The sequence below is a fragment of the Fusarium falciforme genome, chromosome 4 (assembly GCF_026873545.1).
Source record: "Fusarium falciforme chromosome 4, complete sequence".
Taxonomy (NCBI): Eukaryota; Fungi; Ascomycota; class Sordariomycetes; order Hypocreales; family Nectriaceae; genus Fusarium; species Fusarium falciforme.
The window spans coordinates 3,000,775-3,017,765 of record NC_070547.1 but is presented as its reverse complement, the minus strand read 5'-3'; the positions used below and the strand labels follow the sequence as shown (position 1 = coordinate 3,017,765).

The 16,991-nt window shown below is 54.2% G+C and overlaps 5 protein-coding genes across 5 annotated transcripts; 2 read left to right on the top strand and 3 right to left on the bottom strand.

Moving 5' to 3' along the window:
* Positions 1-4,149: 4,149 nt before the first annotated feature.
* Positions 4,150-5,205, top strand: NCS54_00566500 (FYVE-type domain-containing protein; the record flags this gene model as incomplete). Its single annotated transcript, XM_053151159.1, has 2 exons — positions 4,150-4,635; positions 4,828-5,205. 2 exons carry the CDS (start codon positions 4,150-4,152, stop codon positions 5,203-5,205), a joined length of 864 nt encoding a protein of 287 aa, XP_053007134.1.
* Positions 5,206-6,507: 1,302 nt separating this feature from the next.
* NCS54_00566400 (Elongation of fatty acids protein) lies at positions 6,508-7,987 on the bottom strand (the record flags this gene model as incomplete). Its single annotated transcript, XM_053151158.1, has 2 exons — positions 6,508-7,176; positions 7,226-7,987. 2 exons carry the CDS (start codon positions 7,985-7,987, stop codon positions 6,508-6,510), a joined length of 1,431 nt encoding a protein of 476 aa, XP_053007133.1.
* Positions 7,988-10,966: 2,979 nt separating this feature from the next.
* NCS54_00566300 (Carboxypeptidase Y-like protein A) lies at positions 10,967-12,641 on the bottom strand (the record flags this gene model as incomplete). Its single annotated transcript, XM_053151157.1, has 2 exons — positions 10,967-12,117; positions 12,179-12,641. 2 exons carry the CDS (start codon positions 12,639-12,641, stop codon positions 10,967-10,969), a joined length of 1,614 nt encoding a protein of 537 aa, XP_053007132.1.
* Positions 12,642-14,662: 2,021 nt separating this feature from the next.
* On the top strand, positions 14,663-15,580 carry NCS54_00566200 (Hypothetical protein; the record flags this gene model as incomplete). Its single annotated transcript, XM_053151156.1, has 1 exon — positions 14,663-15,580. One exon carries the CDS (start codon positions 14,663-14,665, stop codon positions 15,578-15,580), a length of 918 nt encoding a protein of 305 aa, XP_053007131.1.
* A 303-nt stretch (positions 15,581-15,883) lies between these two features.
* Positions 15,884-16,567, bottom strand: NCS54_00566100 (40S ribosomal protein S18; the record flags this gene model as incomplete). Its single annotated transcript, XM_053151155.1, has 3 exons — positions 15,884-16,184; positions 16,248-16,378; positions 16,529-16,567. The coding sequence occupies 3 exons, from the start codon at positions 16,565-16,567 to the stop codon at positions 15,884-15,886; spliced, it is 471 nt and encodes a 156-aa protein (XP_053007130.1).
* Positions 16,568-16,991: the final 424 nt, after the last annotated feature.

Genomic DNA, 16,991 nt, shown 5'->3' with positions numbered 1-16,991 from the left:
TGAGCAAGGACCATCAGCGGAGCGCCCTGCGGTAAGAGGAAACCAGTTCAGGTCCAGTGGGCCGTCAGGTTGGACTTTCTGTATCTCCATCTCCCACTGCCCAGTGATACCATCCCGTAACAGTCTTTCTTGTGGAGAGGCCAAGGGGCACAGGCCAAGATGCAACGTTTAGGTGGCGGGTAAATTGAACCCTTCTCCAGACCCAAGAGCTTCTAATAATTCGAGAAGCCCGCCGTAGCAGGCAAAAGTACCCGAGGGGCAGCGATGAAGCGCCGAGGGGCCGCGGCTCATTGTTCTTCAGAAGTCGGAGCAGGTGCCCGACAATGATTGCCAAGAGGGGCAACCAGCCCAGCCGGGTGAAGGCTGCAGAGGACAGGTCGACGGCGGCAATCAAGATTCAAGCACTGGAATGAACGACGAGAGTTTGACGTTGACGGTGGCGTCTCGTAAAAACTTATTCCCGAAACCGAGCCGAAGCGTAGCCCAGCTCAACGCAGCAGTCATGATCTCTTCTGCTTGACTCCGTGTTATCGCCATTCTAACGCACGTAGTACTTGTCAGATTCGGCGGATGCCGTCCCGTCCCAAGCACCTCCAACAAAAGGGTTTTGTCCCGTGTCAAGCCGCCAGCCAACAAGAAGTTCCGGATATCACAGAAAGCCGCCCGAAGAGCAAGACCGTTCCGGCCGAGGGACTCGGACGAAGGCGGGCCTGGCATTGGGGCGGAGTGAGACGTGAGGCCTGCGAAATTGAGACCAGACCTGAGACTTGACTGGGAAGGTGAACGGTCACGAGACCAGGGCGCCACGACGGGTGCAGCGGCGTGACAGGGATGAGCGATGGGTTCGGACGTTCTGGGGTTCTGGAAGAAAGCGAAGACAGGGAATCTTTGCTGGGTCCAACAACAGATCCCGGGCCGGTCAGTGGGTTTCATGGAGCTTGTCTCTTTTGCCAACTCCTCTCCCTCTCCATGATAGCTCGCCGCCCCCGGCTAGATTACTCGCTCGGGATGTTGACTACTCCCTGGCCAAATGAAGCTCGTTGGCGATCCTCTGAATCCTGCCCATGTGGAGCAATCTTAAAGTGTGAGTGGGGATACACGAGTGGATATGGTGGGAGGGTTACCAGCGGGACAGGACCGTCCAACCAGAGGCGACCTGTAGACGATGAAGCAGGTGAAGGCAACGAGAGAGTTGCAGTGAGCGGGTTGGGTTTACTAGAGAATCAACTAGTCATGTTGAGTGAGGCCAAGCCCAGCGGATAGTGTCTGTGTGAAAGGTTAAAAAACGGTATTGAGGAGGGTCGGGATGACAGCCGGTGTTGTGCAGCACCACATTTTTGCAAGTGTAATAAGTGAGCTGCCTCTTTGCTCACTGTCGCTCTTGACGGAACGAAGAGAGGAGACGATCATGGTGGAAGTTGGTATTCTAGTGAGGGAGATCATGACGAAAGTGATGCCATGGCCCCGACAGAATTCAGACATCGATCGCGATGAGCAGGCACCACAACACGATCGGATCGGAGAAAATGGAGATACATACGGGGGTCAACTCAGCCCAGGCATGAACTCATGCCCATGTCCTGTACTGTGCACAGGCAATCATGACATGGTAAGCGCGACTTTGTGCTGCGCGTATCCGTATGGTGTTGTCGTGTTGGACATGGCCGGGTAGTTCTGTCAAATCAAGGTGGAGGAGGGGCCACCGATATAGGACACTCTCCTCCGTCATTGACAGGGGTATCAGCACGGCGGGAAGACTTCCCTTACTTGACAATGACGATGAAAATTTGAAGGTTGAGATGAAGTGGGAAGGGTGCGTGGCATTGCAGTTGATACAACATCGGATAGGTAAGCAGGCGCCTACCTTATCCAGACCGACCTCGAGGTGATGAGTTACTGACGGCAGGACCCGTCAGGCTGCACTTGCCAAATCGCTCATCTATCCCACTATTGGTCCTCCCCTCTTTCCCTACAACGTAGTAGCTCGGTTACTCTATCCTCTATCGTGCATCTCGACAACTCGAGTTGAAATTCTCACTGCTCTTACAGTATCACCACCTTGCGGAAACACTAGACGGTAAAAGGGAGGCCGCAGTTCTTTCTGTCTCTTTTTCTCCCTCTCCCTCTCGGACAAGCCGGTCACTAACTCCTTCTTCGTCACTCTGGCCGTCACGAATTTCTATGAGTCGCGAGACGGCAGTGCAGCGTCTCCGTTGCCGGCCTAGAGCGCACACAACAAAACAACGAGCGAGAGACACAACGGACCAACGCTCGCTAGGGCGAGCCAGTGTCAAGCCAGCTGCCCAATCAATCAACATACATCCTTCAATGCCCAATCCTTGAACCCTGTATTGCGCTTTCACTACCAAGCGGGACCACCGCCTGGGTTTAAAGGCGCGCTTGTCCAATTGCCGCCCTACGATAGTCAGCCCCGCGGGCCGCACAAGTCTTGGCCACATCTCGTTGCTTGGGGATTTGGGGGACTGGTTTTCCCTCGTGCAGAGAGCCACAGAGCGAAACACCCCTGACCGCTTGAAGCCTCTCACTCCCACACTCGCACCTAGCAGTGGGCATTTTGGTGGTCGGGCATGGCTTTTGCGCGACGCAGCACCGTTTGGGAGGTCAGAACCCAGGGTCGTGCAGATGTGATTCCGAGGAGCCTGCCTGACTCGAGCGGACCGCGCTTCGCCGAGACCGCTCCGTCTTTGAGACCTGGGAGACGATCGAGGCATCCGACTTGCGTATGGGAAGCAACACACAGAGGTACGGACTTGACAACAACCGGCATCCAACATGATGCAGCATCGGCATCGGCATTTTTGCCATCGCCATGCATCCATCGTTGGTCGTGTCCAAAATCGTCCATGTCCCCGCTGAGCTGGGTGGATGGATGGATTGCTTGCTTTGCTGGTCTAGGACCGCGCATCAACTCTCGGCATGTTCCTCGTCGTGTCCATCACAATTCGAGCTAAACCAACAGCGACTGCTCGTTGTGACATCTCATTGCAACGTACGTAAACGCCGGCCAGACAGGGGAACATGTCCTCGATCGGCCATCCCATCGGGTTGGATCTATCTCCATCGGACCCGGTGGTTGTCCAACCAGGGCAATGGGATAGAAAACAACCCATCCACAGTTGTGCACTGGTATCGAGCAGCGGTTCTGTTTATCTCTCAAGACCCTTATCCCCATCCGGATGTCTAGGGATTTGGCTCGGTGCGAGAAACCCTGAATTACATCACGGCCGGAAATCTTGAGCGCCATTCATGTCGATTAGTTACGGGATTCTGCACCGCACCCATGACATGTCTTGGTTGAAAGCGACAACAAGAAAGACAAGGCCAATCTGACACCACAAGGGGGAGAGAGGTCAGCAGGGGGGTCTCGAGCAGGTGCTGAGACAGTCCCGAGCGCGACAACACAACGGACAGAGGCCAGGCCAGGTCAGGGCGGACCCCAGTCGCAAGCAAAAAGGCACTAACAAGGGACGACGAGGACTTGGGCTCTGAGGCCAAGCCACCTCTACAACAGTGACCGACTTCCGCCCAAGCCCAAGCACGAGCGATGGGATGGGCCCTCTCCACCGCCTCCATCCAGGAGGGCACATCCCGGTCTCGCGCTAAAAGTTAGGATCCCCAGTCAGTTCTGCTGCGACTCTCCGGAATACTTGCAGACGGAGTCGAGGTACGTACCGCCCACCCCCGGTCTCCATCCCCCATCCCATCTCCATTCCCAGCTCCGGCACCGTCTTTGCATCCCTCCCCCCCATCCCTCCCACGCGACGGCGACGCCCGCGCCCAAGATCTGCTCCCTCCTTGGCTGGTTTGGTTTAAACTCTGGCTTGGCCCGCCCTTCATTCTTCCCTCACCCTCTGTTCGAGCCACAGTACAAAGAGTACGCAGTACATCTGCCATCCATCAAAGAAAGGCTCATCATATATCCCCTCTATCCGCCACTCGTCTCCCCACCCTACCTGCTTACCGACCTCATCCATTCCTCCAGACGACCTACAATAACAGAGCCTCCCCCCAAACGGCAGCTTGTTTCCTCGTCTGTCTACTGCGACCAACCACATCGTCGTCGATACAACATCCACCACAAGCCGACGCTACACCTTGCTCATTCGATCCTCGACATCAACCGCCATAATGGCTGCCGACCTCATCATGCCCACTATCCCGGGCGACCAGCAATCCCGCCATTTCTTCCCTCAGCAGCGCTCCCAGCACAACCAGTCGTATCAAATCTCAGTCGGCCCTCAGATTTCGCCCATCAACACGCACGAATCTACAAGCCCCGACTCCATTTCGTCAAACCCCGCCTCGCCGAGAGCTTATCAACAAGCGCGTCAAGTCCGCCCCATGTACATGCCTGCAGCTCTCCGTCCCAACCTGTTCCCTTCCAAGGCTCAGAACAAGTCTATGGATGATGCCGCTTCCGCCTCGAGCACCGAGTCCGACACCACACTGCGACGCACCAACAGCAGCATCATGAACCTCCCCGGCATGTCTGTTTTTGGCAACCGACTTTCTCGCGTCTCTACAGGCGACAGCACCCGAAGCAGCCTCGACGGCGACTTCGATCTCGAAATGTTCCCCGAGGTGACAGCCCTGCCCAGCCGGAAACACTGGAAGGTGAGTTCAGCCATCCGCGACTTGTTACGCGGCATCCCTCGCACAGCATCCCCCTTGAGGCGCCACTGTCTCAAGTGAATTCAACGCTCCCGTCTTGTGCGACACCAAGTCTTTGTCTCACTTCCCCGGACGCCCATAACTTGCTTCAATTCCGATTTCGTACTCGGACTGGGCTAACATGTACCCCTTCAGCCCGACTATCAATCCTCTGTCTGCGACGATCCGACTTGCAAGCGCACCTTCAGCTACTTTACCCGCCGCCATCACTGCCGAAAGTGTGGCAACATCTTCTGCGACTTTCACTCAACCTTTGCTGCTCCTCTCGACCAGGACGCCAAGTTCAATCCTCGGGCTCCCGTTTCCCGTACCTGTCGTCACTGCTTCGAGGAGTTCAAGAACTGGTACAGCCGCAACAGCAGCCGAGCTTCCAGCGCCGCATCCTCGGATGCCCCCAACCCCGTCAAGTCCACTCCCATTGCCGCCGGCGGACAGGGTGATGCCCTCGAGCTTCCCCGAGGACCTGAGGTTGCTGCCAGTGTACCTAGGGATTGGAACTGGAGCACCTTCTAAGGAACACGCAACCCCGACACTTTTACGGAACGGCTAGCCATCGAGAGATGGAGTGCCCTTGGCTGGACTGCGGTCTACAAAGCCTTCGATCACACTCGAACGCACCACCACATTCACCCACTACCTTAACATTACCACTACCCCTGCCTCGAATGGCAGAATGAGATACCCGAAGCTCGTCAGCTTCACGAAGCCATGACAGAACGACGATAGATTGATAGAAATCACACGACGAGCGACTCAGTCCCCAGTCAACCCGCCAACCACCCCATCCTCCCGCCCGCCCTTTGGGCGCTCTCCCAGTCACCCCACACACACAATCACCGCACCCCTGAGTGCCTGGGGACGGCCCGTCGGCCGTTCTTTGGGCCTTGTTTTCTCTGGCGCGTCCCTGTCTGCTCCGTTGCCCTTTATTTTTTTTTAATTGCTATTATTGAAAGCGAGGCGTCTTGGAAAGCACGGTCACTCGACCTGCTCTTTTGCGGTTTTTGTTTCCGGAATTCCATTTCCGAGCCTCAGGCCATGCATGAGCCTTCTTGTCGGCGACTGGTCCTCTTGTGCGCAAGAGTGAATGCCTGACTTGGTATAGTCACATAATGATTTGTTTTTTCTGGATGGCGTCAAAGGCAAGGGTCTGCACAAGCAGCAGTTATAGATGAGCGAGGATAGGATACTGACTTGCATGCCACGCGTGGCACACACACTTTGGAGGGAATTGACGATGTTGATGAGCCTAGATAGTCACTTGGCCTCCTTCGGCTGGACTTTGTCATTGCGACTAGTAGTTAATCATAACATTCCCCAAACTTAGTTATCACCAACATGTGCTTTGTGACGTGAATGTCGAGGATCCAGGCAGTTCTGAGAACAGCCGGCATGGCAATGCAGTATCACCTTCTACGTGGTTAAACATTTACCCATTCTCGAGCATCTTCAATACATTTTGAGACGTATATCAGAACCTAGTCTCTATGAGCCAGGTGTAGTCGTTCAAGAGACATGGCAATCTGGAGCAAGCCTTTCCATGTGAGACTGGTCCAAGGGTTGGAGATGTACATATGAGAGGAAACTGGTGAACATGGGATATAACGCCCTTCTCTCTTCTCTTCTCTCTTTTCACCGTAAATCCTATAACGCTCATAAATAAACACACAAACATCCACGCTTTTTCCATCTATACGCTAGGAAAACAGACCAAGAGAGCACGTCGTGCCCATCCAAAAGGGCATTCCAAGTCCGCCATTTTCTTTCCCCGCGTTCCATCATATCATGGCTTATTCGCTATCCCGTAAGATAACACCTTTAAGCCTTTCTTCGAGACTTGCCATTGGACTTCTTGGGAGTTGAAGCCCGCGAGGCCTCATCAGAAGAGTTGTTGACCATGTTCTCGCCATTGTAGATCTCCTTCTCGATGCCCTTGGCAGCGTCCCAGCCAGCCTTCTCGGCGAGGGCGACGTTGACATTAACATCGGGGGCAGCGCCCTTCCGAGAGATCTTGCCCGCAGCGTTGCTGCGCTTGACATAGCTGGCAATGAAAAAGCTGACGAACAGGTACGTCAGAGGGGCGAGGTACAACACATTGAGCCAGATGGCAAAGGTCTCGCCGGTGGTGGTGACGCAAGGCTGAGTGATGTACCGAGTCTCAGTGGTCACGGTGCTGTGGGCACCGGCAGCTTGGGAGACGACGGGCTCACCGCCAGCAGCCTCAGCGGCTCCCCAGATAAATTGCCTAAGCGACTCAATGGCGCTAGCAGCAACCGTCTCGAGAGTCGAGTCGGATGAAGTAGCAGCAGCCACATCGCCGTTTGTCTGCGTGCGAGTGATGGTGATGGGAACCGTGTAAGAGACGAAGGAGTGAGCCATGGCGTAAGAGGCGCCAACAAGGAACTGAGTAATTTGCATCGAGGTGAGGGTCCGCTTGATGGGAGTAGGGACCCGAATCGAGAAAGCAGTCAGAGTGTAATAGAAGTACTGGAACCAAGTTAGTCTATGAGTTTGAGCATTGCGAGAGACAACGTACCATCAGAGAATGAATGAACGAGTTAACCAGGACAAACATCCAGATGGGAGCAGACATATAGCGCATGCCAGCCCACATGCACATCATAGCACCGGCGTGGTGGTAGGTCTGCAGAGTAGAGCTGAGCTTTCCCTTGGCGAGGATGATGAAGGTGTCGAGGACCTCGTAGAACTTGCTAAGATAGAAGATCCAGCCATAGTAAGCCAGGCCCTCGTTCCAGAGACGGCCCGCTTCTGTGCCACTGGGAAGGCCATTGACGATGGGGGCATGTTCAGAAATAGTAACAAATGTGCTCGAGGTCTCGTTGTAGTAGACAGAGTTTCCAAGACCCTGTGAGCCGTGAAGGCGGCAGAAGCTGTCAGCGGTACCGGCAAGACCCTGAGGACCCATTGGGTTCAGAATGCTCCTCCTCATGCCACCGAGCATACCCCAGAAAGTCCATGCCGAGTAGACGGCGAGAAAGACGTTGTGGAGGACGACAAAGACGTGGAAGGGACCGGTCTTGCTGATTGCCCAGGGCTTCTTGCCGTGAGACTTGTTGTAGATGTTGAGGCTCTTGACGGTGACGGCGTAGAGGGTAGCAATGGTCAAGGGAACCTTGGCGTCGAGGGCAGCTGTGTAGATGTGCCCAGGGATGTTGAATGGGCGCAGAATGGATGTGGCAACGTCGACAGGAGGGATTGGGGCCGGCGCATTTGTGGGAGGAAAGCTGAAGAGGCTGGAATCGGGCGCCGAACCCAGGAGGTAAAGATGCTCGGCCATAGTGACGGTTGGTGTGATTCTGGTGGTTTTGGTAGGTAGGTGAGAGTAATGAATACGGCCGTCTGGTCGTCAATTGACGTCGTTGTACTGTTGAACAGCTCCTGGTAGGCAATGCCTTCAGAAGAGGTAGCCAAGCTGTTCAAGGAAGGCCTGTGGCTTTTCCAGGACGACTATGCGTCGTGACCAAGATGATGTCACACCCGTTTAGTCTCTGAAATGTTGAGACGTGTTGAGGATATGTTGCTTCGACGTCCTAATAGCCAACTTCGTGGGGTAATGTTGTCGGCGGAACGTGAAGTACGCGTGACGAGGATGGGGGAAAAGAGTAACAAGAGAAGCAAAGGCTAAGTGGTTTGGTTATAACACGGCCCAACAAAAGAAGTCGAAAACAACGACAGAGGGTCCGTGACACTCGAGGCAAGAGAAGAGGACGAGGGATGAGAACAAGTTCGACGAGGAAAGTCGAGGACACGAGGACAAGGCCGATTTTCTTCTTTTAAAGATCAAGAAAGAAGGCCTCTTTTTTTATTGAGAACCCCTGCTCAAGAGCCGGGGGGTGGGAATGGAAGGGTCTAGGAAAAGGAAAAAGGGACCTTGCCTTGTCGTTAGAGGCCCCAGGAAAGAAAAAGAACATGGGCAAAGCTCGCACCTGCCGGTGTCGCCTTGCACCCGCTGCTGGCCGCGCACAAGCAAGCCAAGGTAGGAGGTACCCAGGGTGTTCCGGTGCTTGCCTGCTCTTTTGGGCCTATCAAAGCAGTGGTTTGAGGGGGGATACCGCCTGCCTGTCAACTGCCTGAGCTGTACGGAGTAGGAACGAGTGAGTGATGGAAGGCGTGGGGTAAAAAGATCTGGATCAGCTGGGATAAATTGTCTCATGCCTAGTTTTGTAGTCGTCATGATGGCAAACAGGTTGGGGATTTTTTATCTATTCCTTGTTTCTAAGCCGATAAGACGCTTGCAAACACTATGCTGTGTCACAATGACCAGAACGAAGCTCGTTTTTACTCTATGTTATGTTTCTCGATAATATCATAACATTCATGGAATATCTACGACGTGCCTGATATTGGTGCGTGGCACAAGACCGAGCTCCGTGGTGGTGATGATTGTGGGTGTGTGGGGTTCGCAGGCAAGGCAAGGGGACCCTGGAGGGCTACCATTGAACCGCGGCTCGCACTCAGCTTCAGCTCTAGCCTGGAACCCGTCAACTGATTTTCCAGAAGATGTTCGATTAATTGGTTCTCGGCCTGATGTCTACCGATTGATAATGGGGGTTCTCTTCCTTCTGTCCACTCCGACGCCGGTCTTCGACTTGCCTCTCTGTATGCCCTCACCAAAATACCTGCTCCGCCCGTCCTGGATGGACCCGCCCCGAAGGTGTTGGATATCGACCGGGACCTCGCGGGCACGCACGCGGGGATGCGCCCCAAATCTGTGAACAAGGTGCGGCTGTCCGTCCGGCGGCCACACAGAGGCGCGCACACACACAGCATGGCATCTCGCAGCCAATTTTTGTTGGGGAGGCGCTAATGCAATGTCCGTTGTGGAACCCCTCGATTAGAAAGAAACTTGTCTTGTTTCTCGGTAGTCGTGTGAATCCGGTAGAGGAGAAAAAAAGTGTTGTCGTCGTTGAAAGACAATTGAGACTATCACAATAGAAACACCAAGAACAAGAATTCAATGTTCCACGCGCATGTGCTGATTGTGTATGTGCCGCAATCGCAACGCTCAGACCAGACGTCAGCCGCATCACGCTCTGATTGATAATGGCGAGCTTCGTGGTGCTACTTTTTCCCACGACTTTACTTACTCTGGTCCTTCGTAGCTGTGAGTGTGCGTGCTCTGTAGTTTGTTCCAACGTCAATGCGATCCCTGCCTCACCTCCATCACTACCTAGTTGGAATCACATGCGTCTCGCAAGGCCCTGTCCCCTTTTTTTTTTTCCCAGATCTCACGTTCCTCGCTTCTCTTAGACACGGAGGGATGCTTCTGCAACGTTCTGTGCTCGCAAAAAAGGCCAGGACTTCTTTTCTTCTCCCTCTGTCTCTCCGCCGAGCCGCGGCTCTCACCGGCCCCTCCCCTCCCAAAGATCCTCAACAAATCTACAATTCCTTGCCATTGCCTCTCGGCCGCGCATCTTCTCCTCTTCCCGGCGCCTCCTCCGCCTCCCAAGATCCAGTCCCAGGCCTGCACCCTGCACTGGCGAGTTTCGTACCCGGTGGATCTGCTCCATCCGATGGGACGTCTTTATCCAATACGTTCAAGTTACCCGCACAAGACACAGCGAAGCCCACGCGACCTGGGCCTGAACAAGGTGTGGTGTTTGACAACCAAAGGTCAACAGTACCTTGCCTTACCGGCATCCCGCCCATCCACCACCCACCTCCCGCCGTCCCTCGGCATGGTAGCTTCCTTCCTAAACGGGAAAGCCCTCACTCAATTCAGCTTCTGGCACGAATTGCCCACTCAGGACCAAAAATCCTCATTTTTGAGCCTGACCCTCTTACTCGTGTGGCCGCCTTTTACCATTTTGACAGCACTCACAGAAAAACAGGCCATGTTCAGTGCATCTCGCTTTCCTTTCACCTCGTACCCTCCACCTGCCGCCGCTCGGCCGAGAGTGGAGACCTGAACCACCGTCGGACTTTGAAACGGCTCCTCTTATACTCCGATTCCGTTTCGGCCGCTCCCTACATCATCCGTACACATGCTTCCGTCAAGGATCCTCTCAACCGACGGCATACAATGACTTCACTCTAATCAAAATAACAGGTGACGTCTCCGATGTGTCGTTTCATAATGTACGTGTTAAATTCATGTCTGTATCTGATAATCGGCCAAACAGCCGCCGTTCCTAGTACCGAATGCCCACTTCTCGCGTGTAATCCAAATCATGCCCTAGCAATCTCTCGCGCAGTGTACATCTAAGAACTCAAGTAGTAATATTACGTTCAAGCTTGTCAACAGCCCAGGTCCAGTTTAGAACCACTCTCCGCCGAGCCAGCGGTTGAAGAAGTCAGAAGACGCCTCAGGCTGGTCCATGGGGACCATGTGGCCGGCGCCGTAGATCTGCATAAAGGTAAAGTTGCCGCTCGTCTTGACCTTGCCATACTCCTTGCCGTCGACCTTAAGGTTCTTGATATCGGCATTCTTGAAGTCCTTGTGGCCGGGCCACTCGAGCTTGTTGGTCCAGGCCTGGTTGCCCAGCCAGTTGCAGATGAAGTCGGCGTCACCGGCATAGATAAGAACGGGGATCTTCTCAAGAACGTTGGGGACAACCTGGTGGTAAGGCTGCATCCAGTCACCAGCAAAGAGGAAGTTTCGGTTGATGTCCATGTTGCAGCTGTCGTAGCTGCTGACCTCGGCGCCGAGAGCGTCCTGAACATCCTGGCGGTTGAGGTACTCGGCGATGTAGCCCAGACCAGAGTAGCACAGGTTGGAGCTATCCTCACAGTTGCCTCGGATATCATAGACGTTGCGGCCAGTGCGCTGGTAGGGACCCATCATGGCGTTGTTGCAGTAGATGCTGGCGGGCACGCAAGACCAGGCGCTGCCGGACTCGTAGCAGCCCTTGATCAGAGACTGGCAGCGAGGCAGAGCGTTGTCCATGGACTGGCACTCGCTCTCGCTGAGGACAGAGGGGTAGCCACCCTCACCACAGGCCATGGGGCGGTAGTATTCGTACTGGGTGTAGCCATCGGTGAGACCGTTGCCAATCAGAACACTCTTCAGGTTGATGTTGCGATCCTCGTGGGAGAGAATCTCGTTGGCAAAGACAGGGATGTAGTGACCGGCATAAGACTCTCCAGCAATGTGGAAGTCCTGCTTAGCATACTCGGGGAACTGGTGGAAGAAGAGGGTAAGAAGGGCATAAATGTCCTTGCCGGCGGCGACAGTGTTGCTCACGGAGCCGCCACTGTACGAGTAACCGACGTTGACGGGCTGGTCGAGGAAGATGACGGAAGCGTTGTTGTTCCAAGACCAAGGGTTGTTGACAATCTCAATCTTCTTGTTGATGGAGGCAGGGCCGAGCTCGAGGAAGAGACCGGTCAGCGATGAGCAGCCGGGGCCGCCGTTGAGCCAGAGGACGACAGGGTCGTTTTCGGGGTCATTGCGCGACTCAAAGAACCCTTGGAAAAGTTAGCGCGAGATTCACATATGATTGGGTTACTAGAGGCGTGGAAAGCTTACAGTAGAAGAGGTGCTTGTCCTGCTCCTCGTCATCGAGGTAACCGCTGTACTGCTTGACCTTGTCAACACCGAGCTTGGAAGGGTCGACCTTCTTGGCACGGAGGTTGTAGTTGTCGAGTCTTCCGCCGACCTTGCGGTGCTTCTCGTTGTTCTTATCGACCCAGATGGCCTGGACGTCGGCGCCCTTGACGACGTGATCCCAGTGGTTGTCGGGACGGCGGTTGGCCTTCTTGGGCTTGGTGCCGAGAACCTGCTTCTTGAAGGCCTCGACAGCGTCGGGGGCAAGCATAGAAACCTCCTCCCAAACGGCCTTGGCCTCGGCAGTGATCTCCTCACCAAAGTTCATCCATGAATTCAGATCGAGATCAATGGCGGGCTTCTTCAAGTCGCCGAGGATCTTCTGGTCGAGGGCGACGGCCGACGACGCAGCGCCCAGGACGAGGGCGGAGGTGGACAAACGCATGGTTTGTTTTGGGGGATGGGTTCAGTGACACGAGACCCTGTTTGACGATGACGATGACGGGTGGAGGGAGTTGTGGTGATGAGATAGATGATGGAGATGTTGGAAGATGAAAGAGGTTGGAAGAGCGAGCGAGAAGAACGAGCATAATAACATGGGCAAGCTCCGACAGTCTGAGACACCAGAGCAACCTGCAGGTGACCCAATCACCCCGCGCAGCGGCTATGCTTCCCTAGCGGCAGGGGCCATTCCAGGCAGGACAGTTGCCCGAGTGGGGAAAGCGGACAACTCAGGACCCACTCTGCTGATAACGTGACTCGAGTGCGCTATCTGAGGCTGGTGGTGACCTTGATGAATCGTCGATGCGCGCGCACCTCTACGGGCCTTGTTCTCCGAGCTTGGAAGCTATTAATCGTCTTCTCCGTCTCTGTAGATGAGAGCATCGTTCTGTCTATCCAGTCCTGCAAGTCATTGTTTCACAGCATCTCGGCGGTTGCGGCTTGTCAAGTCAGACATCCAGCCGGTACCGGCTACATGACGTAAGTGCTGATACGCAGCCTCAGGCACGCTGATAATGCACGCACTAAGCACGCGGCGCGGGCCAAGGGCGACTAGGATCTCGGAGTTCGCCTTGGCTGGGTGAGATATTGAGTTCGTCACTGACTCTGTACAGGAATCAGTTTCAAACAGGGTTTTCTCAGTATTAAATCGTTCCGAATTGTCTCTGCACGTTGCTAGGCACCTCAAGGGGACTCTAGTTCTAGCCCTAAGCTCGTTGGCTGCTCTAGCACAGTTAGACGCCTCTCGCTAAGAACAACAGCTTGACTTGTCACGTTGAGGTCGATAGGTCGCGTTTAGGATCGGATCATGCGGATTGTATGCCGAATGGCTGAACAAGGCTGCGAAGCCACGGTGTACCGCTGACAAGCTACCCCAACTCCAGCACAGTAGAGGTGCATGTCGATGCGACACGTCAACGCTGGGTTGGCCTTCGTAATGACCATGGGTTCGTTTTCACTTTGCCTCATTGGGAGAGCTACACTCGTTGCATGTGCATTGCGACAGCTAGGCTGCCTCCGACACTCCCACGGTTTCATCCGACACCCCATGGTTCCCATAGCTTTCAATTCATGGATCGCATACGAGTCTCAGAAGAGGATCCTGTACCTTGCGTACCCTATGTTGCCAGGTTAAGGCGGTATGCGTCTACAGATAGGTAGCCACCAGGGTTAGCAACCTCCAGTTCTTCACCGTTGACAAGTCCAAACCGACAGGCAAGAAACTCCGGGACATGATATTGCTGTTGGGTTGCTCTTCAGACCCTCCCAGGTACTCATCGAGCCTTTTAACCAAGAGAACGGTTCCAAAGTCACATAACTCCTATGGATCCATAGGTAGGTTGTTGTCGAGAATGGGGTAGACTTGCGGTATGGAGAACATGCAGGCCGGGGTACACCGACAAGTAGCCAATCTCACATGCAAACAGCCAGTCAAGTACAATTCTATCTACTACTCGAGTCTTAGCTGAAGGGACATGAACTACATTACTACAAGGTCAGTCAGCATACTATCTAAACAAGGGTATGTATGTTCAAACTTCTCCAAGGCCAAACCTACAACTTGCTCGCCCTCAGTTGAGTTCTGACCAGGCATCCACGCCGAATAAAAACCTAAAAGTTGAGCATTGTCAGCACATCTCAATCTTCTGAGTAACAGTCTTCAAAACAGTCACCAAATTATAGGTGGACTCACAGCAACCAAATTGGATATTGCTGATGTGACTCAGTATGACAAGAAGAGCCCAGGCCTTCACCTGATGCGGGGCGTGACGCAGCAAGAAATCCTGTCTGTGCCTTGATGGCGGGGTCAAGCAGAAAAAAAGTCGGTTCAACCCAATTTATAAAAATTGCAACTCGTCCAACGTCCCAAGCTATTTTATGCAGCGTCCGGCACCTTGTCTTGCCTTTTTTACACTTTATCGCATGTCCCTTTCTATCTGAATACTATACATACGCCCGCCCACCATGTCTCGCCAGATCAACCAGCCCTCGAACCAGATCAAGCTCACCAACGTCTCGCTCGTGCGCCTCAAGAAGGGCAAGAAGCGCTTCGAGCTCGCCTGCTACAAGAACAAGGTCCTCGAGTGGCGCTCCGGTATCGAGACGGACCTCGATAATGTCCTGCAGATCCCAAACGTCTTCCTCAACGTGTCCAAGGGCCAAACGGCGCCCCGCGAGGACCTCGACAAAGCCTTTGGCAAGGGCAAGGCCACCGACGACATCATCCTCGAAATTCTGAAAAAGGGAGAGATGCAGGTCGGCGAGAAGGAGAGAGCCGCTCAGCTGGAGCGTGTTCACAATGAGGTCATCAGCATCGTCGCCAGCAAGCTAGTCGACCCTCGGACGAAGCGCGTCTACACGTCGGGCATGATTGAGAAAGCCCTCGACATGCTGAGCTCCCAGGCGCATACCTCGACCCCCGACAAGAGCGCCACCGGCACGCCTGCGACGGGTGACGACGGCGAGGCCAAGCCCCGGCCAAAGGAGCACCACTGGACCGGCGTCAGTACAACAAAGAGCGCAAAGAGTCAGGCTCTGGATGCCATGAAAGCCCTCATTTCTCATCAGCCCATTCCCGTGGCCAGAGCACGCATGAGACTACGAATTGCATGCACCACCAACGTCCTCAAGCAAGCCGTCAAGGGGCCCAAGGGAGGCAACAAGGACGAGGACGGCGAGCAAAAGGCCATCGGTACAGTCAAGGACAAGATCCTAAGCTACGTCGAGCAAGTAGAGAGCCAGGATGTTATGGGCTCCGAATGGGAAGTAGTAGGCTTCGTCGAGCCAGGAGCCTTCAAAGCCCTGTCTGACTTTATCGGAAACGAGACAAAGGGGCAAGGACGGGTAGAGGTTTTGGATATGGCTGTCACACACGAGGATTAAATAGAGGTGAAAGAAGAAACCAGTGATACCCTTTTGCTCCTGCAATATGTACCCCTTCCCTGGCAAGACGCCTTTTTTTTTCGTCGTGGACTTCGTTTGACCATAAATATCACAATGTGCCAGAAGCAACCCTTCCACGTCTTTCCTTGAGAACATTTTTACTTGAATGCTTTTGATTCGTGACTCTGACCTAGAGTACAGCCCTAGCTGCGCATGCCGGAAAGCAATCCCCTCAAAATGCTCAGAAAGATGGAGAAACCAGCCGTCACGCCTGTCCACCCGTAACCAACACCGATAATATCTTTAACCACCCTTCTTCTTGGAGACACCGACGGTCCGGCCACGGCGACCAGTGGTCTTGGTGTGCTGACCACGGACACGGAGACCCCAGTAGTGTCGGAGACCGCGGTGAGCGCGGATCTTCTTGAGGCGCTCGAGATCCTCACGGAGCTTGGAGTCGACACCGTTGGCAAGAATGTGGGAGTCCTTGCCATCGACGATATCGCGCTGTCGGTTCAGGAACCACGTGGGGATCTTGTACTGGGTGGGGTTCTGGATGATGGTGACGATTCGCTCGAGCTCCTCAGAGGTGAGCTCACCAGCACTGTGAGGCATTGTCAGTCTGCATGTTCTCCTCTCGCTTGCGTGTGTGTGCGGATGGTCGTACCGCTTGTTCAGATCGACATCGGCCTTCTTGCAGACCAAGTTGGAGTATCGGCGGCCGACACCCTTGATCTTGGTCAAGGCGTACATAACCTTCTGCTTTCCGTCGACATTGGTGTTGAGAAGACGGAGAATCTACCCATTGTCAGCATCGTGTCAAATCCTTCCCGTCGTGATCGATTTCGGTGCAAAAAGAGCGTCCGGCCATGGCGCGAGCGCAGGCGCGCGCGGCGACGTTATCGATTTCGAAGATGCAGTGCTGGAGATAGGGAGAGGATGACTTACGAACTGGAAGTTCGACTTCTCTCCCGAGACGAGCGACATGATGGGCAACTCTGTCGGTCGTTGCCGTTGCTCGTTGAGTTCGATGATCGGGTGTGGAAAGATAGAAGAGTAGGAAGCCCTCGCTTATGGGGGTCGAGAAATTCACACTTGTGGGGACCGTGCTAGGGCAAGAGCGCACAACTTGCTGTTGTTGTGTGCACGTGAAAGATCACGCGCCCACACAGTGTTCTCTGTTTTTCTCAATGCACTGTATTTCTGCCTTAGACGAAAGGCTCACAACCGTTTCAGTAGTCACGTGCCCCGCCGTAAGATGAACAACCATCCAGTCCCTTGACAGCTCTCGGGGGCATACAACGAGGTGATTGTGTTGGCCATATTCTATATGCCCATTATCGTTGAGCCCGCGCAAGGCATTAAAAACATCAGCTCTTCATGCTGTCGATCTTGAAATCGCAGCCCGTCT